Source organism: Amphibalanus amphitrite, unplaced genomic scaffold (assembly GCF_019059575.1).
Source record: "Amphibalanus amphitrite isolate SeventyFive unplaced genomic scaffold, NRLGWU_Aamphi_draft 000169F_arrow, whole genome shotgun sequence".
NCBI lineage: Eukaryota > Metazoa > Arthropoda > Thecostraca > Balanomorpha > Balanidae > Amphibalanus > Amphibalanus amphitrite.
Genome location: NW_024881664.1, coordinates 244,041 through 271,849, shown reverse-complemented (window position 1 = coordinate 271,849; position 27,809 = coordinate 244,041). Strand labels below are relative to the sequence as shown.

Here is a 27,809-nt window from a genome sequence, read left to right as displayed (position 1 = left end):
TGACCCACCGGACCGCGCTGATCGAGAGCCGGGAGACTGACACGCAGACGGCAGAGAGACCAGGAGCTGAGAGGTCAGCCTCGGGTAAGGTGCCTTAGAGCTCAGAACAGCCGGGCCAAGGACCTCCGTCGCACATTTCCTGATGTTACAGGCACGCGAGGTGGCAGCGGCGGTGGTAGTGGCACGCGGTTTCCATGGAGACGACTAGAAACACGGGCCTGCCGAAACTGGCGCCGTCGGCCGCGCACCCCACCACATTAGGGCCGCGGTTCGGACTATGCTTTGGTGCGCACTGCGCCGGCCAACAGTGCTGTACCAGGGATGATGTGCACATTCGTCGTCCCTGAGAGACACTGTCACAGCGCTACAGTTCAGATTTGCATCCGCCCATCGGATGAACACAAAGCAATTACGGGTATCGTGTAACGTGGCGTAGCATTACATGACATCAATAGTTGACGATGGGGGAGGGGGGACGAGGTGTACCGCGTTCGTCCGTTGGTGCACCGCCCGTGCACCGAGGGCGAGGTCAGAGTTCAATGACCCAATTCCTGTCTGGTTGATTGCCTACTTTAATTAGGCATATCGAATTAGCAGATATCACCTAATTCCAATTATGTTACATAGATGGGTATTCCATGGGTAAAGAAGGTAGGTATTATCCTGCACAAGATGCTGCTTATGGGAAATAACCCTTACCACAGCAGCAGTCTGGGTACCTAGATCTGGGCAGTGATCGATTCAGTTGACGTAATCGTCGACCACAAGCGACAAGGCATGCACCCGGGGCGCCCACGATCTTGCCATAAAGTGATAGTTCAAGTTTTGTTTAAGTAGGTATAGTCCTCCAAGTGATAAATCGAGTTGGAGTGCCAGATAAAAATTGAAACAGTGTTTGTGTAACCGTCTGTTGTAAAATGATACCTTTTAATGGCTATCATACGCATCCGAAGTCCATTTTATTTTTCAATGAAATATTGCTTGCATAGGTTTTATGACCTTCATAATAATATTTCTAAAGTTTTCAACTGCCTTTTGTGCCCCTCACCAACAAACATAATTTAGTAGCAGTTATTTATTCGGCTTTTTGACGCTTATAGCGATATTGCGACAAAACAATGTCTAGAAATGTGTGTTGTGGTGGCGTTATGTAATAACAACGCGTGCGAAGTGGTCTCAGGTTGTGATTGTAAGTTGGTGAGGGGGTCGTTGGAGTAGCTGCTGGAAATTATTGAATTGATTGTACCTATCTGTGTGGTAACGTTACTGAGAACATTTTCAGAACCTTAAGATGATTCCGGTGGTCTCAGAAGTAGGCATATCATCAGTTTCCTGTTTCATTATGCCTGGTGGCTTGTTTTTGTGTGCTGCTGTTACATAGCATAAGACTAAGAGGCTCAGCTTGGCTATTTTGGAGACGTCTGGAGACTCCAAGCTGCGACATGCAGTTATAGTTAAAACATAGTCAGTAATTGAGTATTGTTTTAATTAATAAATTCTTTTTCCCAGCTGTTTTGAGTATGTTTGCTTAACCTTATGATGTATTCTTGTTTCAGGCTGGTCCTTTTGCAGCTTAATATTTGAGATCACAAACTGCAAGACAAGATGTCTGGAAAGAAGGTTGCGATTGCTCTTCTTAGAAATGATCTACGGTACCTTGATAACGAGGTAAAGACTCAGGAGATCAAGCTGCTGCGATGGGGTTCGTGAAAGCACCCAGGCCATTATTGTTATTTGTTCTGTTACCAAACACTTAATGCTATTGCATGAGGTTCTGTTGTTGTCAGATGTACTTATAACCCATAAGATCACCAATGTCCGTAACTGATACTGACCTGAGTTTTTTCCATCCCAAGGTACTGCACAAGGCACACCACTCTGCCGAGCTGGTGGTCCCACTGTACTGTTTCGACCCGCGTCATTTCGCCTCGACACACCACTTTGGCTTCCCGAAGACAGGCGCTCACCGGTCGCGGTTCCTGCTGGAGAGCGTGCGTGACCTGCGGGGTCGGCTGGCGGAGCGCGGCAGCGGCCTGGTGGTGCGCTCCGGCACGCCGGAGACGGCCGTGCCGGAGCTGGCGGCCGCGCTGGCCGGTCACAAGCTCTCGCTGGTACTCCAGAAGGAGGCCACCGATGAGGAGGTGTGCGTGGAGCGCGCGCTGGTCGAGCGATGCCGCGCGCTCGGTGTGCCCGTCCACACCGTCTGGGGCGCCACGCTCTACCATCGCGACGACCTGCCGTTCGCCGTGAACCAGTAGGTCCATAACGCAGGCTACCGTAAGGTATTTGCTTTCAGCCAATTGTACAATTAGAAGGGCTGATTATCTAGGTCACTTCTGCATGCTCACGTTTTTTGTAATACCACTATTTACTTTGTCAAACTTGAGTATATTTATGGCTCGCTTTGGTTATTAATAGCCCTCTGTATATTTTAAACAATGTCGCTCGGTCCGGTCCTGCCTTCCTCGGTTGCCCTGAGCGCCCACTGTGGCGAACTTCAAGTGTTGCCATCTGCTCTCTGCCCCCTCACAACCCCTTCCCTGCCGTCTCGTCCTGCCCGCTCTCACTGACCGTGTGCTTCCCCTCCGCCCAGGACGCCGGACGTGTACACGCAGTTCCGTAAGGCGGTGGAGGGCGGCGGGCGCGTGCGTCCGCCGCTGCAGATGCCGGACCGGCTGCGGCCGCTGCCGGACGGACTCGAGTGCGGCCCGCTGCCGGCGCCGGCTGACCTCGGCCTCCCCGAGGGGGAGTCGCCCGGGGAGCCGCGCACCGCCTTCCCCTGGCCGGGAGGCGAGACGTCCGGCCTGGCCCGCGTGCACCACTACCTCTGGGAAACAGACGCCGTGGCAACCTACAAGGAGACCCGTAATGGACTCAGCGGCGAGGACTACTCGACCAAGTTCAGTCCATGGTGAGTGTGGCTGCGGTCGATAGCGTGTAGTGCGACCTCTGTGGGCGGTTAGAGGGGTGATCTGCCGGCTGATTGCGGTGCCCTCTGTGGGCTGACGGCGCAAACTCTGACTGCTAGTGCTGCTTACCGACCTGTGCTGGTTTACGTGTCGTTGGTACCGATTATATTGTTCTGTGGAGCCTCACACTGTGAGTGTAGGGTCGGAGTTTGCGGGTGTCTAATGTTCAAGTATTGCTCTGCCTTTCCAATTGGTTACATGTAGCTATATTTGCTGTCTCAGCTCACACGTTTACAGTGGCGACACTGAATTCACCCGCCCACGGAACCGATCACCGTCTGAAGTGATAGTGCCTAAAATCTCTACTGCGCTGTCTGAGATTTTTACCACTACCTCCGTCTGCAGGCTGTCGCTGGGCTGTCTGTCGCCGCGTTACATTCACTCGGAGATCGGCCGATACGAGAAACAGCGGACGGCCAATAAGTCCACCTACTGGGTGCTCTTTGAGCTGCTCTGGAGGGACTACTTCAGGTCAGTTACGAACCGACCGCCATCCGCTCTTTTACTGTTATCAAGGTGCCTGTGTGTTACATGTTTGATGGGGATTTCTATGCGTATCGCGTTGTCCGTCGTAGGTCGGTGGAAGGAGCCGAAAGTCATCGTTTATTCAGTGGTTCGGGTCGGGATGGGCGGGAGTGGGACGTTGCCATGCTCCTGGCAGTTACTGGCCGGTTGGTCTATAGACTGTGACTGACTGTTGCAGTCACTGTTGGTTCAATAATTAATTGTGACTTATTAATGACTTATCACCGCCGTCTGTCCTTTCCGTCCCAGGTTCGTGGCTCTCAAGTACGGTAACCGTCTCTTCCACCTGACCGGTCTGCAGAACAAAAGGTGCCCTGGAAAAACGACATGGAGGCCTTCAATCGGTGGAAAGGTGGGTCACTTGGGGATCGATAAGGGCGAGGCCAGGCGAGGGCCTACTTAACTCTACCGCCTAAGTAAGGCCATAGTGTAATAAATAACAAGTGAAGACACTTCACCAATGTATAATGCAAACTCATGTAACAACTTTTCTTCAGCTGGAAGTGGGCTATGTAGCTACTCACGCTGCAGTATGACGTAATAAAACGTCATAAAACGTCACTCCCTAAATCATTGAACTGATTGAACGTTATCCTCAGCCTACATCATCGTCTTCCATGCCCCGTCATGATGGATTTTTTAATTGACTTAGACATGAAAACCCACGTTTTTTATTTCACTAAATGAAGGTAAATAATCCCAGTCTCTTACAGAATGCCTTGGTACACACAAAATCAGAGGACATCGATGTGCCACAGCCCGATGAAAGTGCTCTTCGATGTAACTGCGCTCCAACATGCTGAACATCGTATCAGCAATCAGCATTCACTCTGTTCCGTAACGTTACTCTCGAGAACCCACTGTTTTTATTGCATGTATGGTCGCTTACTGATTGCAATTTGACAGAACCGGTATGAAAATATTCAAAAACAGAGGACATCATAACACCACCGGCTCCTAAAAAGTGTAGGGTATTTTGACAACGTCTCTAAAGCATAACCCATTTTGATCGGTCCTATGAATGACATAGACTCGAGAACCCATGTTTTTTATTGCATTTAATGAAAGAAAATAATCGTATTTTCTTATAAAATGCGTGAAAATATTCAAAATCAGAGGACATCGATGTGCCACAGCCCGATGAAAGTGCTCTTCGATGTAACTGCGCTCCAACATGCTGAACATCGTATCAGCATTCACTCTATTCCGTAACGTTACTCTCGAGAACCCACTGTTTTTATTGCATGTATGGTCGCTTACTGAATGCATTGTGACAGAACCGGTATGAAAATATTCAAAAACAGAGGACATCATAACACCACCGGCTCCTAAAAAGTGCAGGGTATTTTGACAACGTCTCTAAAACATAACCAATTTTGATCGGTCCTTTGATTGACATAGACTCGAGAACCCATGTTTTTTATTGCATTTAATGAAAGAAAATAATCGCATTTTCTTATAAAATGCGTGAAAATATTCAAAATCAGAGGACATCGATGTGCCACAGCCCGATGAAAGTGCTCTTCGATCCAACTGCGCTCCAACATGCTGAACGTCGTATCAGCATTCACTCTATTCCGTAACGTTACTCTCGAGAACCCACTGTTTTTTATTGCATATATGGTCGCTTACTGAATGCATTGTGACAGAACCGGTATGAAAATATTCAAAAACAGAGGACATCATAACACCACCGGCTCCTAAAAAGTGTAGGGTATTTTGACAACGTCTCTAAAACATAACCAATTTTGATCGGTCCTTTGATTGGCATAGACTCGAGAACCCATGTTTTTTATTGCATTTAATGAAAGAAAATAATCGCATTTTCTTATAAAATGCGTGAAAATATTCAAAATCAGAGGACATCGATGTGCCACAGCCCGATGAAAGTGCTCTTCGATCTAACTGCGCTCCAACATGCTGAACATCGTATCAGCATTCACTCTATTCCGTAACGTTACTCTCGAGAACCCACTGTTTTTATTGCATGTATGGTCGTTTACTGAATGCATTGTGACAGAACCGGTATGAAAATATTCAAAAACAGAGGACATCATAACACCACCGGCTCCTAAAAAGTGTAGGGTATTTTGACAACGTCTCTAAAACATAACCCATTTTGATCGGTCCTTTGATTGACATACACTCGAGAACCCATGTTTTTTATTGCATTTAATGAAATAAAATAATCGTATTTTCTTATAAAATGCGTGAAAATATTCAAAATCAGAGGACATCGATGTGCCACAGCCCGATGAAAGTGCTCTTCGATCCAACTGCGCTCCAACATGCTGAACGTCGTATCAGCATTCACTCTATTCCGTAACGTTACTTTCGAGAACCCACTGTTTTTATTGCATGTATGGTCGCTTACTGAATGCATTGTGACAGAACCGGTATGAAAATATTCAAAAACAGAGGACATCATAACACCACCGGCTCCTAAAAAGTGTAGGGTATTTTGACAACGTCTCTAAAACATAACCCATTTTGATCGGTCCTTTGATTGACATAGACTCGAGAACCCATGTTTTTTATTGCATTTAATGAAAGAAAATAATCGCATTTTCTTATAAAATGCGTGAAAATATTCAAAATCAGAGGACATCGATGTGCCACAGCCCGATAAAAGTGCTCTTCGATCTAACTGCGCTCCAACATGCTGAACATCGTATCAGCATTCACTCTATTCTGTAACTTTACTCTCGAGAACCCACTGTTTTTATTGCATGTATGATCGCTAACTGAATGCAATGTGACAGAACTGGTATGAAAATATTCAAAAATAGAGGACACCATAACAGTACCAGCCCCTAAAAGTGTAGAGTATTTAAACAAAGTCTGTATTATACGAGTCATTTTGATCGGTCTTTTCCTTCACTTTGACTTGAGAACCTATGCTTTTTATTGCGCGAAATGAATGAGAGTCATCGCATGTTCATTGTTCCTATTGAATGCATTATAATATGCAAAATCAGGGGACATCGATGCGTTTCAGCCCGGTGAAATGCCCAGTTGATGAATAGCTGTTTGGCCCATTTTAACACTGCGTCGGCATTTACACAGCTTCCGAACGATATGCCTGATAAGAGAACATGAATTCTTAGGTATTGCGAGCTGTGGGGCCTGTCCCTGTGTTCATACGCTATACCCATTCTGGCATAAAGAAGACATTCTTAGCTTGTAAAGATGTGTAGTAAAAATAGGTTTTTGGTCTTCTCATTATGTTTAAGTGATATTTCATTTCAAGTTGCGTGTAGAGGGATTTATTTTCAGTGTTTTGTAGAAAATAAGGGTGAATTAGCTGTTAAAACCAACACTTATATAACTACAAGCTTGGATAGTAGTTTCTTGGGTTAGAAGTTTTCACTACAGGGATGAAACTTTTGCACTACAATGACGAAAACGTCATCAATCGTCATCAGATATCGTTGATTTTCTGAGAGAGCACTTCCGGCAGAAGAAAACGCATTACACAAAATAATCGAAGTGTCTTCACTTGTTATTTATTACACTATGGTAAGGCGAATTCTACTGTCTAAATTAGGCGAGCGCTACCGCCTGGGTCAGGTGAAGCTCGACCTGGATTAATCTATTTCGTTGTAGTCTAGGTCTAGCAAGCTCTGCTGTTTGGGTCTGCCGAATCCTGTGACGATTCTATGACCTGCACCGCCTGGACGTGACAAGGTCAACCGTCTGGGTCATAACAGCTTTACTGTCCAGCCAAGCCCGTCTGCTACCCGGTACTCAGACCGTCGCTGGCCCTAACGGCCGCATCATTGACCGGGGTCAGAGAGGCAGACCGAGATAGACGGCGACGGCGCCGCCCCGGCGCGGCGCGGCAGAACGACTTCGGCTGACGATGGCGGATGGGCTGCAGCTCCGCGTCGTCAATCCTCTCATTATTCGGAGAACGCCACGTATGGGTTTTATAAGGCCGTCATCATGAGTTATAGCCACTGTCGATGGTGCTATTCTCCGGTCTGCCGTCGACAAAAATATGGCGAGGAGGCTCAGGTTTGTGTCTAGCTGTCCGTCGGATTACAACGGAGACGTGCGGTGTGGTTCTGTTTTCATTCCTGCAATGCGACATCTGGAATGTATACCTAGTTGGTAGCATGTCCTTAGCTCACGACCAAAGCAAGTTCCCTTGGTGTCAAAGATTGGTCGCTAATTGAGGTTCTTATTTTGCCCATGCGCTGTTATATTTGACCAATCATTGACCGCCTGAGTTATTCCACCTGAGTTTAGCCCGGGAGTTTAAATAGAGGCGACGCACATCGCTTGCATCTGCGCTGCATAGTGGATTACCTTAACTCCATGTAACTCAAAATAGCTTTTTTAAATACTTGAAGCTGCGTCAAACTTCAAAATATGCTTACATAACATGTAACTATAATTACATTCCGGCGAAGGTCTACCGCAGCCTGCGACGTTTACCAGTTTTTTTTTAAATTATTTATACGAAAATCGAGCTGGTTGGCGCGTATGGCTGTCGTGTTTGGTGTCCCAGGACGGAGCTCGAGCCCTGACCGTCCGTTCCCGGTTGTCTAGCTTTAGAAACAGCCACTCATTAGCTCAAGTTGTGGTGCTCTGCAGGACGTCAAAATGTGAACCGAATACTCCGCAGAGACGAGCTGCCCCACACCTGCCCGATTCGTCTGTCGCTTTTAACCCGACCTGTGCATCCGCCGCCTTTGTGAGTGTTTCTTGCTAAGAGGATTACCCCAGTCAGGGGAACAGCTGACATCAACTGTAGCCGTTGTGTCGAGTTCGGCGACCCGTAACGACCCCAGCCGACGTTAGTTAGTACACAGACGTCTCTCTGGCGACCCGCTCGTTTACTGCCGCTCGGACCGCCCGTCGGCCGACTGCAGACTGCTCAACGGTTGACCGGAGTCCCAAATAAAACGGAGACAAAAACTGGACCGCATCCGGGACGACCTCTGTCTTGTGCTGAAACTGAGAGCCGCCAGAATCAGCCCGGCGACAGCGCTCTGCTGGATGGTTATCACTTGGTACGGGCTTGGGATGGGGTTTAATCCCTTCACCCACGCGCTTTTGAGAGATTTCCGACAATGCAAGAAGACATGAGGCATGAGACGGAAGTGTACTAGAGAGACGGACGGGAGACGGCAGTGGGCATGTGCCAGAGAAATTGAAATGAAGAGAAATAAAAGGAGACATAAAAGGACAAGAATTGAAGCCGGACCGGAGTGGTAGCTACCTGTCACCTGCATATGGCTTCAGATAATAGATGTAAGAAACGTTGGGAGGGCGCCAGAATGGTGCATCTGGTGTTTCACGTGTCTGTTTGCCCACCTGAGCTCCAAATGTCCGTTTCGCACGACTGCGCCCCTGTGGAGCCGGCTCACCCCGCTACTCGCCCGCTCAGCCCCTCTCCCTCCCCTGTCAAATCTCGGCTGCATGGTGGCAATTATTCAGAGCTGCCCCTCCGCCCCTATCACGTCAGGTTTTGCAAACACCGTCTCGATGGCGGCTCGGTGAGCCCCGCGGGCCCGTTTATTGCACTGCGCTCCGGCGTCTACAGTGGGCGGACCGGGCGGCCGCCGGTGCTCGGTCACGCCATGCGGCGCTCAGCTGACGGCCAAGGTCGGCGTCCGCCCGTCAGCTGACTGACCGGCCGGTGCGGACCATTCGACCGGCCCGGGGATGAGAGTCGCCGCTCCAAGGCGTCTACATACCGCCCCGGCGGCGGATCCGTCCGACCGGGTCACCGTCCGCCCCTCGGAGAGACACCGGTCGAGACACACGGCTAGAGCTCCCCTTCACCGAGCTGCCCCCACCTATACTCCGCACATCGCGCGCCGCGCCGAGACGGCGTAACAGCCATCGAGGGACTAGTTCATGTCTTCGGGCGCCGCTCGCCCATGGATCACTAACGACTGGGGTGTCGTCTAACCCTAGAGGGGTGTAACGATCTCCTGCTGATCTCGCTCTGCCAGCGGTAGCTCGTCTCATGACTCTGTCTGGGACAGGTGATGTCTCAGCTCCTCACCAAGCCGGGCGCCGTGGGCCGCTCGCAATCGATCGCCGCCTCTGTCCGGGCCCTGTCTGACGATTCTCTTTCCATCCTCTCCCGCTGGCCGCTCACAGTCGGTAGGCCAGCCACAGACAGCGGGTCAGGTAGCCCTGGCAGTCGACCAGCAGCCGGTTGGGCTGCAGCGGGTCGTCGTGGTCGGCCTCGACCAGCTGGGCGGCGGCGGCGAACGCCTGCGCGGCGCTGCGGAACTCTCCGTCTGACTCTGACTGCGCGCCGGTCTCGAGCAGGTCGCGCACGGCGGCGCGCGGCGCCACCGCCGACAGCCGGTCGTACATGGGCCAGTGCAGCCGGCACGCCGAGCACCGACAGGTGAAGTGGTAGCGCTCGAGCAGCGCTGCCTGGCGCACGGCGCGCGGCGCCTCGTGGAACAGCGCCCGGTAGTTGTCCTGGAGCTCCTCGCCGGCGGCCACGGTCCGCGTGGTGATGGCGATCAGGTGTCGGCCGTGGTTGACGCGCGTCATGTTGGGGTCGCAGCTGTGGTTGATGAGGCTCATGGTGGCGCTGACGGCGCCGCCCAGCTCCACGGCCTCCGGCTCGTCGTCAGCGTCTCGGCCCAGCTCCTCGGCCGGCACCAGCTCGCTCAGCTGGAAGCCGTTGCAGGCGCAGCTCTCCAGGTGTCGAAGCAGCAGGGCGGCCAGCTGCAGCTGCTGGCGCTCGTCGAGTTCAGCTGGCGGCGCGGCCAGCTCGGTGAGCAGCAGGCAGCGCAGCAGGTAGATGGCCAGCGTGCCGCGACGGATCGCGTCCAGGATCGAGCGGAACGCGCTGTTGGGCACCTGGTCGAACACGGCGTCGTACTCGAGCGAGTCGTACACGGCGGCCGGATCGACGTCGGTGATGTCGTACGAGTCGCAGCGGGCCAGGTAGGGCCGCAGCCGGGCCATACCGGCCGTCAGCGCAGTGCGCGCCACCATCAGAGCCATCGGCGTCAGGCCGCCGCCGCGCAGGTGCTCCAGAATACCGCACTCGGCGCGGTGGAAACGGCTCCAGGCGGCCTGGCGGCAGCCGGCGCTGCAGAACACGACTGCGGCGCACTGAGTGCACGGCACCGGAGCCAGAGTGCGCCGGCAGCAGTTCTGGCAGTGGGTCTGCCACCGGTCCGAGCCCAGAGCCCAGGCGTACGGCGAGTCCGTGATCAGCACCGAGCCTGCCGCACACGGAACGGGGCGGTCAGAGTCCGGTCAGAATACACCGATATACGAGCTAGAGCACGGTAGTATTGGGCGGTGAGATTCCGCGTAAGATACCTCTTTTCCTTTCTATCGTGCATATTTTGACGACTGGCTCACATCAAACCAACTACTCGCGCAAAATGAGCACAATCTTCTGTGCTCTTAAACGATAGGGGCGTTACGAGACCCCGTAAGCCCAGCTGCTCATCGGGTTTACTTGGACTGGATTCTATGCCAGTATCCAATAGATTTTTAGTTTATGTTTAGTGTGTACATACATATGTGCCGTGAGCTGATGTGTCACAGAGCAGCGATGTTGACTCACCGGGCGGGATGTCCTCGTTGGCCACCAGGCAGCGGCCCTTGCCCTCCACGTAGGCCGGGTTCACCAGCGCCGACGTGCGCTTCAGCTTGTAGTGCAGCCCGCCGTAGATTTTGGGCAGCTTGAAGGGCCGCTCCTCGTCTGCAGCCGGCTGCTCGTCGGCAGCCGCCAGCACAGACTCCAGCTCGCGCTCAAACTTCTTGCTGGTGGCCTCTGGCAGCACGTCTCGCAGCTGTCTCAGGTAGAGCGCGTTGGCGGCGCGGTCCTCTGGCCGGCCGCAGCCGTGCAGCACGTGTTGGCGGCGCAGCAGGGCGGCCGTCAGCGTCTGGCCGTGGTCGCGCAGCTCGAGCGGCTGCTGCTCCTCGGAGCCGGGTGTGGGCGCGAACTGGACGGCCAGGTTGAGCAGCGCTAGCCGCTCCTGGTCGGAGCCGGCGTCCCGCTCGCGCAGCAGCCACTCGGTGGCGGCCGGCCGCGACTTGTCCAGCCGACCGGGGCCCTGGGGTGTCGCCTCGGCCATGGCGGAGAGCTGCAGCAGGGCGGCCAGCCGACCAGAGCCGCTGGTAGCCTCGCGCAGCTGCCGGTGGATCCGGCTGCCCTCCTGGGTGCGCAGCTCCTCGCCGACGCGGCTGAACAGCTCGGCCATGTCCACACTGCCCATGGCTGCCGCTGGGTGCGAGCTGCTAGCGCTGAGTTAGTGCCGCTGCCCACGGGTTAGGGGAGGGAACTGCTCCTCTCGAACTGAAAGGGAAACGCAAACGGGCGTGGTCAACTGATGCCGCGTTGCACAGCGTACAGCTCCCAGTCAAAGATCAGTAGAGGAGACACGATACTGGCCGAAAATAGTCTTTTTTATGGTGTCTGAAGACCGCGAAAGAGGCCGGAGAGTCGGCCTGAAGGTCATGCGCTGGGTCAATAATCGATGGCTGAGGTCTGGCGAATTCACCAATATTCTGTCGATTCGTCAATACGTTTCCCCTTGGTGTATCACTAATGAACGTTTGCTATCAAATTCAGGTTCAGTTTTACTGGTTCTCGCACGGTGTTTCTGGGGATAATTAGACTTCTTCTGAGTCAATTTTTCTCCCTTTCTTCTAACTGCGTGAATGCTGAATAGATAGGTGTTCGATACTCGGTCACGGATACATAAAAATAAAGAAGCGCGTACCGGAACACTCGCTCTCTAGTGATTATCCGGTCATACTTGGCCTCTATCTCTAACTCTGTCAGCGCCACAAATCATGGTGCTCGTTACGGCACGTCACTCGGCAGCAGAGATGTGTCGCCATGAGGGCAAGAAATTCCGACCAGCGTGCCTCAGTTGGATACCGAGGTGTTGGGCCCATGCAGTGCATACGACCGGTCTCGGTGGAGAGGTGTGACGCGGATCGGCGTCGTGGGAGGCTTTCATTACATCTCATGCGGCTCATAGCGAGCGATTCGGAGCCCCATGCCTGCCTTATCTGCTGCGGTCTATTCGAGGGGAGTGTCTACCGGGTGGCCTCCTGTCTGACTCACGGGTGGGGACTGGAGAGCGCTGGGGTAAATCCGAGGTAGCGTGCCGTATTCAGAACAAAGCCACCTGTCCGGAAATGCGGTTCATCCACCGTTCACGATGAAGACGTATCAGTCTCGGTTCGGTATCTCTCCCCTCTGTATCTCCCCCAACCATCTAGCAGGGGCTGGTTGCGTGGACAGTGGGCCACGGTGCAGGACAGGGAGCGGTCACCGTCCACCATGACTGGGAGCATGAGAGGCGTATAGAGGCTGCGGTGTTGGGGTGAAAGCTAAATATGCTCTGAGTAAATATGTTTAAGCCTGCAACCGTGGCTGCAAAGGACGGGGGACTCGATGTCAAGTAGTTGTTTCATTTTGATTTTCAATGGATGCTGCTTAGAATACTGTCCATCCATCACCAATCCTTGCTGGATAAGGAGCCCATTCCGGAGCACATTCAATGACGGTGACGCTAGACGACTGTATCTAGGGGTGGATCCGTTTTGGAAGACAGGTGATGACGCAGACATCATTTAGTTACCGTGGCGTCGCATTCAGGGTGTGTGAGCCTGCTGTGCTCAGCGAGGACGGTTCACCTACGTAATGCTGCCGCCGTGACTTCAGGTAACTGTTTTGGTGATGTCAGACCATCTTTGTTTAGCGCCGCAGACAGCGTGAGTCAACACACAATTCAACTCGTTTGGAAGGAAACGGTATGGTAACAAACACAGGGGACTCAATTCTACTGTTTCTTTGTCCAACCCTTTGGCAGCTAAGTCATATTTAAACTGTTATCTGGCGGTACATGAAAATACACGAGGTGCGTTTTATTATTTATGGCATCGGTCAAGCGAACAAGCAGACGACTTATAACTGCATACCAACTGGGATACCGTCCCGATAAACGTCCCAGTCATACCAGAACCGATCTGACAAAGGGTGCGCGTATGTAGAAACATTTGTGAGTTGTTCACTTTAACGAGCATCGCGTATATTGTAATAAAATTGGTGGGGTTCAGTTTAACGGTTGAACAGTTTTTCTTCCTATTTACTCTAGCGCCGTATAAGTAAATATTGTATACCGGGTTGACCCCAGTCGACTTCTCACCTGAGTCTGAGCAGTGGCCGGGGTCTCCTCCCGTCCTCTGCCTCCCTCTGTCCTCCGCCGGTCCCTCTGTCCTCCGCCGGTCCCTCTGTCCGCCGCCCACCGGTCGCCACGAGCCACTGCCGCCGCCGCCGCCGCCGCCGCGGTCGGACCGGCCGTCGGCGCCGCCCCCCGCCCCTCCCGATCAGCTGGTCGCCCCCTCAGGTGACTCCCAGCCCCGCCGCTGAGACCCGGCACTGCGCTGAGCTGTCTGTGGGCATCTCTGCGGGCGCTGTCTGCTCCCGTGTCTGTCTGTTGTCGGGGTGACCTCAAGGTCACTGTCAGGGACGGACCGCTCCCAGACGGGGTGACGGCTCGTCTGGAGGCGGCTATCGGACCGCGGCACGCCTCAGGTGGGCTGTAGAATGGCCGGACCCAGAAGCGGTTAACGCCCTCGGAGCGGTCGCACCGGCGCGCCGGCGGACGTCGTGGAAAACCACCGCCCGGTTGGTCGGTCGGTCGGTCGGGTCGCTGTCTGGACTGAACGGGGTAGGTCGGGGCGTGCGACCGCTGACTCCGGGCTGCTCGTGATCATGGATGATGGATGAACAAGGAGTGTTTGGACTCTGAGTGTACTGAGAACAGAACAGGGTCCGTTAGAGGAAATAAGTGGAGAGGATGCGACAATGGGACTGACGATTCTGTCCCAACATTTTGTCTTCCAAGAAGCGGTTAATAAGTAGCGATGAACGAATGACGACTGCGGTGCGGTAAAGCCAGCTGTCTTGTCTGTGGGTACCGGAGGGTTAGCGCTACTGGGAAGCGACTAACCAAGGAGGGGACTGACTGAGAAGGCGACCTTTTCCCTCGACCGCCGTTGTTCGCGTGCTAGCCAACCCTGCCTTAGCGGCGTCAGCTCCCCAGCCGCGGCCAGCTCTACCTTCACCCCGTAGGAGCTTGTCTCGTCGGACGAGTTACGAGCTTAAGTCAGCCGCTTTTAGAGCAGCCCCAGTCTGAATCATCCCGATCATGAGGTGGCGTGACAAACGCTCGTGGTGCAGCGACTGAGGATGCTCGCGGAGGCGTCCATGTCTGAGTTTGGAGCGTGCCCCGTGCTGGTTAGGTGAAGAGCCTCCTGAACTTTGCCTGGGTTTTGGCCGGTCAGTTGGTTCCGTTTTATAATACATCGGCACATCGTGTCTCATTACGGCACAACACATCGCGCCTCACGATACAACATGAAACCAATTTTCGTTACCAGTCACAAGCGTCTAGTGGGGTCAAATGATCACCTAGCCTGAAAGCAGCAGCGCAATGTGTCGGCTATCCACTCTTGGCTGCTGGCCGCTGATTGCTGATTAATGGCTGCTGACGGTGACCGCTAGCGCTCAGAGTCCACCCATGTCCACTTTCCACTGTCCACCGCCTTCTAGTACATTCGTTCTGAAGCGCTTGAATATTCGACCTGACAGCTAAGTCGCTCCTCTGTGCGGCCGGGTTCAGTCGATCCAACTAGCCGGCCTCGGCTCGGATCCAACTAGCCGGCCTCGGCTCGGGCCGCCCACTAACGGCACGTGCAATCGACTTTATTGGCGTCCGTGTGATAGTTTATCAGCTACACGCCCCCTGACGCCGGCACAATGCAGCAGGTGTCGTTAGTCGATAGTAAAGCCCTAATCGTCATCACCAAATAGACCGGTGGTCGGCGCTTTTAGTACGAGTGGCGTCACGGAAGGCACGCCATCATGTGCAGCGCCGCTTAGCCTGACGTCAAGAGGGGACATTGTGTCGCCTGGCTGCGGGAGCTCATTTTTGGAGGAGAACACATGCCATAAGATATCAGGTGGCTGTTTAGTGTTTGCGCCTCCCTCTTCACGGGAATGCTGCAACCTCCAAATTTAGCCCGAGTGACAGTTGTTTTTTGTCGGCGACAATGCGGATCCGGCAGTGGCTGCTCGCGTGGCTGGCATACTGGCAACCGTTGCCGGTCCTCAGCAGTCATACCGATGGTTGCGGTCCGTCCCTTGGCTGTCAGCCCTCCTGCCTACCTCAGCGTTTTGCCGTGGGCGAGCTTCTGACCCGTGCCCGCGGTGGTTTGGTGACCCCGGTACGTGCCGAGTCTGGGGCGTGTGGAGCGCTACCGGACACCGCACCGTCATCCGACACGGGGAACGGGGTGGGGGCGAGGGATTTGGACTGTGACAGGTGGGGGCTGTGGGCTGTAATGAAAGCTTCTGAGCTGTGGGTTGTGACGCGCTGGGACTGCAAACTGTGACTCGTGGATTGTGTTTAGCTTTCAAGGTGGGAGCTTTCAACTGAGGGCTGTAAACTGTAGGCTGTGGTGGTCGGTGAAAAGACATTATGGCGAACTGAGAAGGATTTGGGTGGTAGTGGTGATGCACTTGTGAGTTGTAAGTAACGTGGTGATGTCTGGGTGATCTCTGGTGGACCGCCGTGGACACTGGACGAGAATCTGGGTGATGTTGTGACGGTGGCGGCTGACGTCTGGACCGCTCGTCCGCGCTGGTGCGCCCGCCACTATCACTGTTCAGCGCTCACCCCATCCCAGCGGCATGTCGAAAATTTGCCGTGCTGTTTTAGAGCTGTGAGGTGTGTTGCAACTCGTTCGTTGTGTCGCTGACGGCAGCATGTGACGGATGTTATGACGGGCGGGCAGCGGACGGTTCTAATTTTCGGCGAGCCCCGGCCAGGATAAACAGCTGCGATGCATAAAGAATCCCAGCTTACTCACAGCTTACCTCCCATGACGTGTGCGGTGAATAATGCTGATCTGGTACGCCAACAATGATTTTAATTACTTTATTTTTATTCAGGCTGCCGCTCGTAAAATCAAGATAGTGTATCGAAAGTGGAGCAGAATATGGTCCAGTACGGCACGGATCACGGATTATTCCAGTGCCTCAACGACGCTGTTCTGTATCGGTACTTGCAAGTGTTGCAACCAGCTGCGTTCCGCTTTGGGACGTTCTGTCACCATGCGTAGATCGTCGTCTACCGTCCGTCCTTTTGTCCCTCCTTCCGCCGTCGGCGTCTCTATGCCGAGCCGGCATCCGGCGGTGGCTGCCGGCTGCCGCCTTCCGGCCCGCCTGGCTCACTGCCAGAATGCAGTGCTGCATTCGTGGCGCGCCGGAGACAATGGGTGAGCGATTGTGGCGGTCCCGGCGCGCGGCGCGCGTCACCGTTTGTCTTTCTCTGTCTCAGTCTGTCCCCTATGTGAGTCAGTGTGGCCATACACCACTTGTAGTGATGAAGGGGTTCGGGCTGCACACTGCACACTGACTAGCTATCATTGATGGCTGACGTGATCATTGTGCTTGGCAAATAGGGCTCAGTGACCCGCGATGGATAGCGGTTTGGCCACGTGTGAGGGCTGTCCCTTTGTGTGCTCTCAGTTCTGAATTGACCCGGACCTCGGGGCGTGTGAAGGTCCGACTTCCTGTTCCGTGCCGGCATGTGCAAGAGGCTCGTGCCAGCTGCAGCTGTTCCACAGTGTGTCAGACGGTCCCATACCATGACAGACGGTCCCACAGTGTGACAGACCGCCCCACTGGACGTCCGCCGTCCATGGAGCGGGCTGGCTCCGTGCCCGGTGTGCGGCTCACGGCTGGATCGGCGGCGACACGGGACGGACGGCCGTGCCGCGCTCGGTGCGCCGCTTCAAACGGCCCGCTGGGCTGTCAGCCAGCCGCTGTCGGGTGCCGGAGGACGGTAGAGGGTGATGGAGCATGGAGACCGGGAGGACGGGACCGGTACGTCGAGCTCTATTCTTTTAGTGACCGACTCTTGGATGGTTGACTGGCTGGCGGTCCCTAATTTCTGCGGACTTATTCTGTCCCATGACAACATTTACCCGTCCTTTCTTTCAATCTCTGCTTACTTCACCGCATATCGTCCGACCAATGCCTCCCATTGTCCCCTCTTTCCTCGATGACCTTGCTCTTTCTAATCTGCTTTCATTCGATGACCCGGCTCCACTGTCCAAACACCTGCTACTCTGAAACAGCCGGCTTCTGGTTAAGCTCAAATAACCCAACTCCATACGCCTTTCAGCATTGTTTTGAAACCACCTTCCTTACTGCACTGCAGTGCAGTCATGTTATTCAAGTTCCAACAGCGGATATTTGAGATACACAATGGTGAATTGCCCTCACCGGTCACCATCCCGTATCCGTCGAAGGTGGTTGCCGGGTCTGATCCGTTCACGGTGCAGTGTGTTTAGTCACGGCTCACCCCGTCGGCTGTGGATCCACTCAGTGCCGCGCCCGCTCGGCTCTAATGCGTACGGTGCCGAGCTCAGTGTTTGTGCATCGGTTAGCGTCCGCCCTCGGCTGACCCCGGCTGACGGCCGGCCTGTCAGGACTGACTTTGAGAGACGGGCAGTTAGGTGACCGGCTCTGGCGGAAGGCCGCCGTTCTGCTTATGCCTGATGGTCATCCCACCAAGAGTCGGGGAGCTACGAACAGGGAGTAGGGTAAGAAACTAGAGCTAATCGGGGAGCTACGAGGAGGGAGTAGGGTAAGAAACTAGGGTAAGAAGACGTGACGGCCCCCGGCTCGGATGATGTAACTGTCCCGGCTCGGTCGACTGGTCGCATCCTATCCTCTCGTCCCAGTGTTGCTCGGCGCTCGCAGTCCTTTCGCCCTAGCCCTCGTCCCGCTCCTCTCTCGCTATACCGTCATACCCTATCCTCCCATCTCTGAGTCCGCCGCCGTAGTCATGCTGTCGCCGCTGCGGTCCATGTCGCCGCCGCGGTTCGTGTCGCGGCCGCGGTCTGTCTTCACCTAACCGCTGGCGTTGGCAGCTGGCCGGCCGTCGCGTCGGTCCGATTCAGCCGCCGAGTGTCACCGGGCCCACCGAACGGCCGCTGCGGGTCGCCGGCTGCGGACGGCGGCCGTCGTGTGGGAGCCAACACACACACCGGACTGTTTGGACGTCAATATTTGGCTAATATTGTTCGACTTGCGTCTATTTGTGTTGGCCTGTTGATGCTGGTGGCTGATTGTTTGTGGACGCGCGTCAGTCGCAGAGAACTCGGCTCCCTTTCAACATCCAGAACTAATTGAAGGGCCCCAGAGCAGCTAATTGAAGGATCTTGCAATGGCTTCCAAACGGATGTCTTCGTAAATTGAGACTTTTTGCAAATACCCATGGAGGGTTTCCGATGCGTCAATACATTGTTACCATCTGAATGAAGCGCATTCTGGTGTAGGCACGCATCTTTGACAAAAAAAAAATCGCATGGCATTTGGCAACTCGATTGCGTCCTTTTAACTCTCCTGTCTCGTCTGTCTGCAACTCGCCTGTCGCTTTTACGTCTATGTCCCTTTTATGCAACTCATCTGTCCCTTTTACACACATTGCGTACGTACCCACTGACTACCGTGTTTTTTTTTTCGTTTGGCAAGGACTCGTCTGTGTGTACTGTGTAGGTTCTGTGGATGGCACCGTCTACCTGTCACCGAAGTTGATGGTCATTGGCACCGCATGGCCACGACGGAACTGGGGGTGTCACTCTCCCTGTCACCCTCACGGCCACTGCCTCTGTCACTGTCATCGCCCCTGTCAGTGTCAGTGTGCCGATGGAGTCTGGGTTCTCGCCTGCATATAGCACTTATACGGTGTGTGTGTGCACTGTGCAGTGAGTGCCCTCAGACAACAGGCTTACAGTCTAATATCCCAACGCAGCCCGTGTTGGTGTTACTAACTGCCAGAAGGAATAGGCGCGGCCCGGTGACGCCTACAGTGACGCTTGATGACGCCAGAAGAGCGGTCGTTGACGTCAAATGTGGCGGGCACGTGTTGGTGACGGATGACGGACTGGGACCGCCCCCACCCCAGTGTCAGTCAAGGTAGCATGTGGAGGCCGGTGTGCCGCGCATCAGCGGAAGCGCGGCCTCCTACACCAGTCTAGGCTTAACCCTGGCACCGAGTAGTGTGAGCTGGGCCAGGACACAACTTCAGGCGTGTCCTCGGCGGACACAGTAGCCGCCAGGCTTCCCGTCGTGCGCGGCTGTGGACGGAGCCAGGGCCGGTCGAGGACGGCACGAGTCGGGACGGGGACTCGGCCAGCCGGCTCTGCCAACCCACCGGACCGCCGCGCCCCCTCCAAAAATGCCGGGACTGTGGGCACGCTCAGCCCGGCAGACTGTCGCCAAAACGCTGACGTAGAAAAATCCGACCTTCAGCCAGAAAAAAAAAACGACCGCGACCAGCAGCTATTGGCGAACACCTCCGGGTCATATACTATGCTTTAATAATCTAATGATTCAAAATAGGGATTATTTATTTATTAAAACACTGACGTCATATCTACGGTCAGACCAGTCATGTGACTTTGTCGCTGCCACGCCCCCATCCCACCCCTCCTCTCTCTCTCTCTCTCTCTCTCTCTCTCTCTCTCTCTCTCTCTCTCTCTCTCTCTCTCTCTCTCTCTCTCTCTCTCTCTCTCTCTCTCTCTCTCTCTCTCTCTCTCTCTCTCTCTCTCTCTCTCTCTCTCTCTCTCTCTCTCTCTCTCTCTCTCTCTCTCTCTCTCTCTCTCTCTCTCTCCTCTCACGCACACACGCGCTCACTCACTTCCCCACGCACATTCTCACTTTTTGTCTCTCTCCCTCTTCCCCATCCTCTCGCTCTCCTTTTCTACTCCTGTCTTTTCCTTTGGCTCCTCTCCCCAATTTTGAGCGAGTTCACTGCTGTTGGCTTCAAACCAAACTTTCCCACACCAGTGCCTAAGGTCGGATGCCTCCCCGTGGAGAAAGGAACCGGACCAGTCACTGCAAGGCTGGCAAGTTGCAACCTTCAGCATTCGACCGTGCCCGTTAATGTAAATGGGTTCCTGGCAAGGAAAGGAGTGCCAGACGCCACGCTCAGTGTTGCCCCGACTGACGCCAGGATGGTCACGTGATCGATATAGTGTGACACGTACCGGTTTGTCGTCAGGTCAGGCTGGGCTTCATTTGCATGACGCTCCCGCGAGCAGTCACGTCAACGGACCACTTACTCCCGCCTCATTTGGGCAGTGTTCTGCCTTTTACATAGTAATAGTTCCACTAATATTACATGCATTCTTATTTTACGTGCGGGACGTTTCGTTAGCAAGTCATTCCGTATACTATCCTTGCTGTTCTACTGACTTTTTCATTCGGCGTTATATGCGTGCCAGTGTGGCGTCATGTCTGGTCAGTAGGACCAGTTCCTTTAAGTCATCACCATGTACTGATCACTGATCAGCCCTGATAAATCAGCACTCAGCAGTGATCCGACAACACCAGCTCAGGTCTTGCCGGTGCAGTCGAGTCCTGTACTCGGCTCTGCATCAACCCGTCCGTCTGTAGTCCTGCACCACTCGGCTGGGGAGTGACCATGGACGGCGGCTGCCAGCCTGGCCGGTCTCTCCGGCCCGGCGGCTGACACGCCGATCCAGCGTGCTTGTTGGACAGCTCAGGCCACAGTGTTTGTTTGTGGTCGGTACGGGGCCGCGCCCCTTTGTTGGACCACTCCGCCCCTTTGTTGGACCACTCCCTGCAGTAGGTGGCACGGCGGGTCCGACGACTCGGGGAGGCTTCTGGACGACTGCTTGGAATGAGACAGCGGAGACAGAGCTCTGGGTTGTTGACTTGTGATAGTAGCGTGCGGCGAGTTTTGTGCCTGGAGTGTTTTGCTAGCAGTCACTTGGGCTATGCCTTCTGGTGGTCGTTGCTGTTACTGACCGGTCCGGCCTGGTGACTAGGGTCTGTCCATATGGATGCTAAACGCCCGGCCCGACGCGACCGACCAAGGTGATCAACATTCAGCGCCGCACCCTGCACCCCCCCCCCCCCCCCCACCCCCACCCGGTCCGTCTCCGCCCCAGCCTGTCAGTGGCCTGGAGACAGCGACTGATTATGGCTGGACAGGGTACTGCCCTGTCCTGACGTGTGACTCCAGGACTCCAGCCGGCCGTGCTGAGGGGGTGATGCTCTCGATGGGCACTGCGTGTCGGCTGGTGGGTCAGACTGGGTACTGCTACAGTGCTACAGCATCCCTGCTGGTCACACAGTAGGTACTCAACATATACATCTCACATCTTACATACATCTTCAGTCAGACACTGTCCCAACGCTACTTGTAGTGCTTCGTCAAAACATACAGCGTCAGATATGATGGAGTGGCTAATTTTGAGCATCATCATGTGCTCTGGAGGTAAAGGCGAGAGGACGCAGATCAGATACGCTGCTAGTGCTGTCTGCTTTCGCATTGTTCTAGTGCAGCCAAGTTTGTGCTGTAGTGCCGTTCATCCGTTCTACCCAGCTCAGTGCGAGTCAGCCATGTGGAGTCTGAGTCAATCTGGAGACTTATAAGAACCGTGACAAAAACACTGAGCTGTTGGCGTGGTGGCACTGGCCTCCTCTCCCTGACCCGGTCCCGGTTACGTGGTCTGTCATGGAGGGATGTGATCCGGCCTGGATAATGCCACTGGCTGCTGTAGTATATCTACTCTGTGATGTGCCCATTGTTGCTGACTGACCTGCAATACTGAAGCACATTTATAACAGGTGTAATAGTAGCTTCAGGGCAGTGATGGAGCTCGCAGCCGGTGGTCCTGTGGACTCGGATCGCGTATGTGCCGCACGCATGCCGAACGGCCTCGCGGACAGTCTGCAGTTTGTCCTGCAGGGCAACTGCGAGGCAGCTCGCCGCCTACTTAGGCTTCTCACATGTTATACTGATTAATGTTTTCTTTGTTGTCGCACAAGCGATGCTGAATAAATATGATGATGATGATGATGAATATACATATACGGCTCGTGATGTATTCAAATGCGGCTGTGTTCGACGCTTTAGTAAGGAAGGCCTGGTTGTAGGGACGGATCCTGACAGCGCGCCCGCCGTCCTGGCCGCGGCTCGCAGTACGTGACATTGGCCGCCCCTGGCCCCGACCGCAGGTAGGGGAGGGGGTCAGTGGTCATGTCACGTGGGGGGGGGGGGGGGCTCTGGCCGACGTGGACGCTGGCGCCGGCACTATTTTCTGGCCGGACTATTTTCAGGCTGTCGCGGCGCCCAGCGGCAGGCGGGTCTGTCACCGATCCAAGGACCAGGGCGGGGTCCGGCGGCGACCCTGCTGACCTCGACTGGGCACGAATGGGCACCACAGGCCGAGACTGATACAATTGTGATCCAGGCTGATCTCGGTGGACCTCTATGAACCTCGACGGACCGGAGGACCTCGAATGACCCTGAATGACCCCGTCTGACCTCAACTGACCCAGACTGATCCCGTCTGATCCAGACTGACCGAAGAACTCCGATTGACCCTGGCTGACCTGGCTGACCTTGGCGGCCGTTGTAGCTCTCGAGGGTCCCCTGACGTCGGACCTGGCTGCTGCAGCTGACGACCTCTGGCCCCTGACCAATGACGGCGTGCGGTAGTCGCATCGCTCCGGCTCGGTGGTGACTGGTGACTGCCGCTGTCTATGACCCGGGTGGTCCGGTCACAGCCAGGCACCTAGGTTGCTGGTGGTGTCGATCGATTGGCAAGGTCAAGGCATATTTTTGCACCCGGTCGCCAGCCCTTCGTCTGTGTGTTGGAAGTTGAAGGGGATGTGTGGACTTCCAATTCACACTCAATTCCTCCCACACGCCGGCGGCTAGCGAATTTCTCTGAGGACCATCACCATCAGACATGGTCAGGGAAACCGCGCAGCTCGCAGGGTTCGGGAGGGCAGATTGGTACACTTTTTCTGTTGTTACAAGTGTTACAACGCATCCCGTCTCTCAGTTCCGCTCTATCTCAGTCTGTTCACTACGATATCAGCTCGCCTCGCTCTCCAGCACTACTATAGGACCGGCGCTGTGGTGCTGCGGCTCCTCCGTAGGAGTCTGATGGAGTCCGGTGGACTCAAGTCAGTGGAGTCCGTTGGAGTCAACCCGGTGCGATTAATGGGGTTCGCTCGGGCGTCACAGCGATGGGCCCGTCGCCAGACCGACACAGACCTCCTCTGTCCTGACTGCCCTGACACGGAAACTCGGGGACCGGCCCCGCATCTCTGAGATCCAGCTGGTAATAATTATATGTCAAATGAAAGAAATGTAGTTCTTTAGATGCAAGCTATTTGTGTCATTCACTCGGCCTTCAATGTTGTTTGACATTGCTTGTGGAAAAGATGATATATCATGGAGCGCGAATGTCGGACGAAGGGAAGGAATGACCGGCGCTGACCGGATTGGCTCCGTCTCACGGACCTGTTCGTTTTAGGATGAGTCACACGCTGGTCAGCACGTGTCTGTTCGTCCATGATCACGGTGACGCCCTCTGTCCACTGCCCACGGACAGTTGCTGAGTGTCGCAGACGACTGATATCCGTTTCTGATTGCTGCTTTCCGCTGGCAGCGAGTTGTGTCCATTGTTGGCGGTGACTGACGGCTGCCGACTGCTGATAGTTATTGTCGGCTGCTGACTGGTGTCTGCTACTGACGGTCATGCTGACGGCTGTCCGCTTCTGGCGACTGCTGACTATCACTGTCCGCTGCTGATGACTTCTGACGGCTGACGTCCGCTAGCCTGTCCCCTGCTGAGGCCTGCTGACTGACAGCTCTGACGATGATGGACGGTCGCTGACGGTTGCTGTCGGCTGCTGATTGCTACTGGCGGCTGCTGGCTGCTGTTTGACGGCTTCAGACAGCTGATGTCCGCTGGTCTGTCCTCTGCTGAAGGCTGCTGACTGACGCCTCTGGCGATGATGAACTGCTGTTGACGACAGCTGGGCGGGTGTGGCCGCCGCCGGTGACGACCGACGCTCCGTCACGTCGCCACCGACAATTTATCAGTGTGACGGGGACGTGCAGCCATCGACAGCGACCATTTATTGCAGGGCAATCGGGCGTGCTCGAACCGGCCTCGGCCGTGTTATTTATGTGCCCCCGGGGATATTTTCGTCAGCATCTCTAGATGCATATTCAAGCGATGCTCTAGGCTGAAGGACGAAGGTGTCGAGCTAAGGGGTACCAAAAGGCCTTTGTCTCGTTTGACGTAATCAACTCGTTTTCTCGCCTCGGTGTGACGTCTGACTGGTGTGACACGTGTGTCACAGACCGGCCCTGTTGACAGTACTTTCCGTTAGGTATGACTGGTGCTAACGGGTCAGGAGAAAGGATAGACACCCCACGGACACGGGACATGAATACCGAGCTGGCTAACGGCACACAAAACCGGCTCAGTCTGTGTCCGTATACAGAAAAACACAGGGTGACTAATTGGAAAACCGGGACGGTGACGGATTCGACGACACGCGATCTCACCTACTGCCGGTAGTTGTGCTTCACCTTGGGCGTCCTTGCTAACTTCTAAGCCTACCTGCATATGAATCAGTACATTACGCCAGTCTGGATATTAAGATCTGCTGAGCCTGCTTCTGACGCGGATCGCCAGAGTTGGATCCTTTTTTATGGCGGTGCTAATTGTAGGTGCCCCGCCATGAGGATCTACTGCCTACTGCGTTAGCCTGCTACCTAAGTTACTTCGTGTACTGTTGTTACGAGCATCTCAACGCCTGCGGATCTGTTGTTCAGTTGCAAAAGATTTTCCACGAGTTTCATTGGTCAAAGGTCATATCGATTGTTTATTTGTTCAGCCTCTCCTCACGTTCATTCATTGAACCTGCCCTCCACGGCAGCCGAACCGTAGCTAGCGCTGTGGCGAACAACTCTGAACTAACAGTTTTCTCCTTTTCCCGACAGATGGCATGACGGGCGTGCCGTTTGTGGACGCCAACATGCGCGAGCTGCGCCTGACGGGCTGGATGAGCAACCGGGGCCGGCAGAACGTGGCCAGCTTCCTGACCAAGGACCTGGGACTGGACTGGCGGCTGGGCGCCGAGTGGTTCGAGTCGCAACTGGTCAGTGGAGGGGGGGGGGGGGGCGTTTTGGGTCGCAAGCGAGTGAGTGTGGGGGGGGGGGGCAGTGGTTCGAGTCGTAGCTGGTCAGTAGAGGAGGAAGTGGTGACAGAGTCGCAGAGCTGGTCAGTGATGGGGGGGGAGGGGGGACTGGACTGGCGGCTGGGCGCCGAGTGGTTCGAGTCGCAGCTGGTCAGTGGGGGGGGGGGGGTAGTTTGTGTCACAACTGGTATGTGGAGGGGGAGGGAGAGTGGGCTGGCGGCTGGGCGCCGAGTGGTTTGAGTCGCAGCTGGTCATTAAGGCACTGGAGGGGGTTGCATGGTGGTGAAGACTGCTTGTCCAGCGTCTCTTGACTTATCGCTGTCGTTGGTCGGTCTTGTTTCCTTGTTCCTCTGTTAACGTGCCAGCCAATAAATATGACCATTTGTCTTTCAGTTGGACCACGACGTGTGCAGTAACTATGGCAACTGGAACTACTCGGCCGGCATCGGGAACGACCCGCGAGAGAACAGAAAGTTCAACATGATCAAACAGGCCATGGACTACGACCCGCAGGTACTTATCTGCGTCCTATCCAGAGCTCTCGACATTTTTCATTCGACTATAGTTACATAAGTTATGGCTTGCTCAGGCGCTCGCTGATTACATTTTCTGTGACTGATGACTATGCAATTATGTATGTTTGCTCTATGTTCCCAGGGCAACTATGTCCGTCTGCGGGTGCCGGGACCGGTGACTGTGTTTGTTCTATTCTCCCAGGGCATTATGTCCGTCAGTGAATGCCGAAGTGACTACGTTTGCTTTATGTCCACCCAGGGCGACTATGTCCATCAGTGGGTGCGGTCAGTGACTATATTTGTTCTCTGCTCCTAGGGCGACTACGTCCGTCAGTGGGTTACGGAGCTGCGCTCGGTACCGGACGGCCGGGTCCACATGCCGTGGACGCTGACACCGTCTGTGCGCCGGGACATTGACTACCCGCAGCCCATGGTGCGCGCTCCCGAGTGGCAGCGGCACGTGCCCGGATCAGCGGTAGGTGGCGGCACCTGTACTGCCGGCTCAATCCTCTCAGTCTCACTGGTTTGAATACCTTTCCACTAGGCACTAACCCACATTCACTCACTGATTCTGAACTATATCACCTTTTATCAGTGTAATTGATTCAAACCGCACCATGGTGCAGTCAGCCAATGGGATCGATCGTTTGACAGTTTCACCTTAGAGCGACATTTCTTGACAATGCAGACTCCTAATGCCCCATGCTTATCCAGCATGTGTCTCCCATGCATCTGGCTAGTCTCTTAACTTTGGAGCCATCTATGAGAAATCTGGCTCTAATCGTAGTGTCTGTTGTTGTGCTATCTGTGCTAAGACTGTGTGCAATGTGTGTCTGATCGTATTTTGTTCACAGGGACCTGGGGGCCGCGGCGGCGGTAGTGGCAGAGGCGGCAGGGGCGGCGGCGGCAGAGGTGGGGGCCACAGGGGCGGCGGAGGGGGCGGTCCGGGACGCGGCCAGCGGCGCGGCATCGACTTCTACTTCAGTAGCTCAGCGAGCGGCGACGGACGGAGGTAGCGGAATGTGGGGTGGGGAGACAAGCGGTGGACGGTAGGACTTAGGAGCCGGGTGGGATGGCGGACCGGGCTGAACGGATGGCAGTCTAAACATTGACGGCCGGCAGTGAAACGGCGACGGCGTTCGGAAGCGGTTGTGCGTAGTGGCGTATGACTCTCGGTGCTTGTGTTACTGCGGATGCCCAGAATCTGGGTTTTTGAGTGATGTTAGATCTGCTGCTGGTTAACAGTTCTCAACTCAGGGTTCGTTACACCTCATCGTTTTTACAAAGCCTTTTATCAGTTTTACACGCCCCCAGCAATTATGCTGTCATCTCGAGTCTCCGTGCACGTTTATAAGATACATATATTTGACCGTTCTTACAGTAGACAGCGTTGTTTTTTACATTTACAGAACATTTTATTATGCATATTAACAACCACGTTCTTCCTGAGTTATTATAGTCGCTGAATGTTTAGAGGTGGTGTGTGCACTCAGTGTGCAGCTGTGGACGTCCGTCCATTTTTCTCTCTTGAAAAGACAAAATGTCAATGCCCGTAAACGGTGGTATGTAATACGTACCAGGATGCCGTTGGGCGTGATGATTGTTGCTGTTGTGCTGGTGTCGAATCATGACGCTCATGACGTGATGAAGCATTGAATAAAGCATTGACTACTATTCTCTGAACGGTTAACTGTACCTAAGATACACGGGATGATTCTCTGTGCCAGGACCTCAACT

The 27,809-nt window shown here is 54.4% G+C and overlaps 2 protein-coding genes across 2 annotated transcripts; one reads left to right on the top strand and one right to left on the bottom strand.

The window, feature by feature from the left end:
- The first annotated feature begins 1,205 nt into the window (after positions 1-1,205).
- Positions 1,206-27,746, top strand: LOC122383651 (cryptochrome DASH-like). The gene is given in 11 exon segments (XM_043370297.1): positions 1,206-1,242; positions 1,557-1,668; positions 1,857-2,254; positions 2,594-2,911; positions 3,315-3,440; positions 3,744-3,799; positions 3,802-3,846; positions 25,361-25,518; positions 25,951-26,070; positions 26,389-26,547; positions 26,927-27,746. Coding segments are annotated over 10 exon segments (1,605 nt in total). The 5' UTR covers positions 1,206-1,242; positions 1,557-1,605; the 3' UTR covers positions 27,089-27,746.
- Positions 8,985-13,769, bottom strand: LOC122383650 (SET and MYND domain-containing protein 4-like). The gene is made up of 3 exons (XM_043370296.1): positions 13,652-13,769; positions 11,053-11,787; positions 8,985-10,702 (listed from the first exon to the last, which is right to left on the bottom strand). The coding sequence occupies exons 2-3, from the start codon at positions 11,705-11,707 to the stop codon at positions 9,606-9,608; spliced, it is 1,752 nt and encodes a 583-aa protein (XP_043226231.1). The 5' UTR covers positions 11,708-11,787; positions 13,652-13,769; the 3' UTR covers positions 8,985-9,605.
- Positions 27,747-27,809: the final 63 nt, after the last annotated feature.